The 2,128-nt window shown below is 37.9% G+C and overlaps 1 protein-coding gene across 1 annotated transcript; it reads left to right on the top strand.

The window, feature by feature from the left end:
- Window positions 1-889: 889 nt before the first annotated feature.
- On the top strand, window positions 890-1,464 carry LOC103516491 (aquaporin-4-like). The gene has a single exon (XM_008481459.2). The coding sequence runs from the start codon at window positions 890-892 to the stop codon at window positions 1,424-1,426; it is 537 nt and encodes a 178-aa protein (XP_008479681.1). The 3' UTR covers window positions 1,427-1,464.
- The last annotated feature ends 664 nt before the right edge of the window (window positions 1,465-2,128 follow it).

Below are 2,128 nucleotides of genomic sequence, written 5' to 3'. Positions count from 1 at the left end.
ACTTAGATCACCAATCCGAACTCCATCATGTTAACCACTGCAACACCGAAGTTGGATATCCTAAGAAAGACTTGTCAAACAAACCTTTAAAACCTTCACAAGGAGACTTTGACAGCTTTCTATTGATTTCCTTACCTTGTGAAAAGTTGGGATGGACCTAGGGTTCAAAAACAAGAACTTTTTATGAGAATGACAATGTCTGTAATTTCAAGGAAGTGGCTAGACATCAGTAAGTAACAAATGTCAAATGTTATTGGCTGGCTGAGCACTTCCGATCTTAATTTTCCTAATCTCACACAGGGGCCACAACTATTTTTTAGCAGTCAAGTAATCACTTCCACTATTGAAATGAACGACAAAACAAGACAGGTAAGATCACTCCATTGTTAGGTATTCTAAAATTCTAAAATGCCTTGTAAATTACTCTGAACAAACTATGACTCGTAATAAGTTCAAAATAAAAGGAAAAAATCTAGGAACTTTGACACTGAAAAAGTACTTACTGATGGTCATTTTATAGATAGGAAATAGAGGCTAATGACTCATAGGAAAACACTCATCAGTAATCATAAGTTCTAGACTGTTACTACTTACTTCCTATTGATTTCAAATTAACATTGGGCAGGTAGGGACATCAAAATTTCAAGGGCTACAAGTCCAAGGTACTTACATTTTTTGTCCATGAGAAATTTGGCGATTCCTATGTCAAAAACATGATTTAACACACTTGAAAATAAGAATATAAATCAGATTTATACCAGAAAGAGGTATTAAATTGGTAAATTAAAATGAAATAAGTTGTGCTGTGCACTTCAAACAAACAAAATGAAATGAAGAGATTGCTGTGAGCTGTGAGAAGTGAGAAAAATCTCAAAATACATTACTGGAGATGATCACGATGGTGGAGCTTGTCCTGTATGTATGCTCCCAGGTACTAGGCTGTCTCATAGGGGTGGGTCTTGTCAATATAATCACGCCGGAAGAGATTCTGTTCCCGGTGAGTAGCGCTGGTCTGAGCAATGGGTTCTGTACGACAGTCCCTCATGCTAGTCTCACCACGGTACAAGCGTTCCTAGCGGAATTCTTCTCAACTTCTCTCCTCGTGTTCACATGCTGCGGTGTGTGGGACAGTAGGAACGCCAAGTTCGGAGACTCTGTCGCTATCAAGTTCGCCCTGGTCATTGCGTTATGTTCTATTACAGTAGGCCCCTACACAGGAGCGAGCATGAACCCTGCCCGCTCCCTCGCCCCTGCTATCTATTCCAATGTATGGACAGCACACTGGATATACTGGGTAGCCCCTATCCTGGGTTCCATCGTGTCCACCCTCCTCTACAAATATGTCTTCTCCAAGGATCATGACGGTAAGAACAGACCGGAGCAGCTCAGTCCTGCTGATGTGGAGAGTAGTGTCCCCATCAACTAAACAGCCACCCTGTATGTACCTCTAGCATTATCTACTTAGCATGACTGTGGAGAGTAGTGTCCCCATCAACTAAACAGCCACCCTGTATGTACCTCTAGCATTATCTACTTAGCATGACATTATTATTTGGTACTAAAAAAAAAAAAAAAAAAAAAAAAAAAAAAAAAAAAATGATTTAGATACCTACTTATAAGGAGAGAAAAAAGGCATTAAATCTATCAAAATCAGATTTTTTTCTGATTTACCTATTACTCATTAAATTTTATGACATGATTTTTACATTTTTAGACTTAAATCACCAATCCAAACTCCATCATGTTAACCACTGCAACACCGAAGATTATTATTCCATGTTTCATTAATTCATGATTATCATAACAAAGTATTACGATCATCTTCCTAGCTTTAAGGTAAATTTTAAGCTCATGACAAAATATCTTAGACTTTAAATATTTATATGGAACGGGAGACTTTGACAGCTTTCTATTGATTTCCTTACCTTGTGAAAAGTTGGGATGGACCTAGGGTTCAAAAACAAGAACTTTTTATGAGAGTGACAATGTCTGTAATTTCAAGGAAGTAGCTAGACATCAATAAGTAAGTAACAAATGTCAAATGTTATTCGCTGGCTGAGCGAGTTAATTTTCCTAATCTCACACAGGGGCCACAACTATTTTTTAGCAGTCAAGTAATCACTTCCAC

The sequence above is a fragment of the Diaphorina citri genome, unplaced genomic scaffold (assembly GCF_000475195.1).
Source record: "Diaphorina citri unplaced genomic scaffold, Diaci psyllid genome assembly version 1.1 scaffold1580, whole genome shotgun sequence".
Classification (NCBI taxonomy): domain Eukaryota; kingdom Metazoa; phylum Arthropoda; class Insecta; order Hemiptera; family Psyllidae; genus Diaphorina; species Diaphorina citri.
This window is presented reverse-complemented; position numbering and strand designations above follow the sequence as displayed.

Bases quoted from the DNA above. Each gene is read 5' to 3' on its own strand.
- LOC103516491 (XM_008481459.2), top strand. From the start codon at position 890: ATGATCACGATGGTGGAGCTTGTCCTGTATGTATGCTCCCAGGTACTA.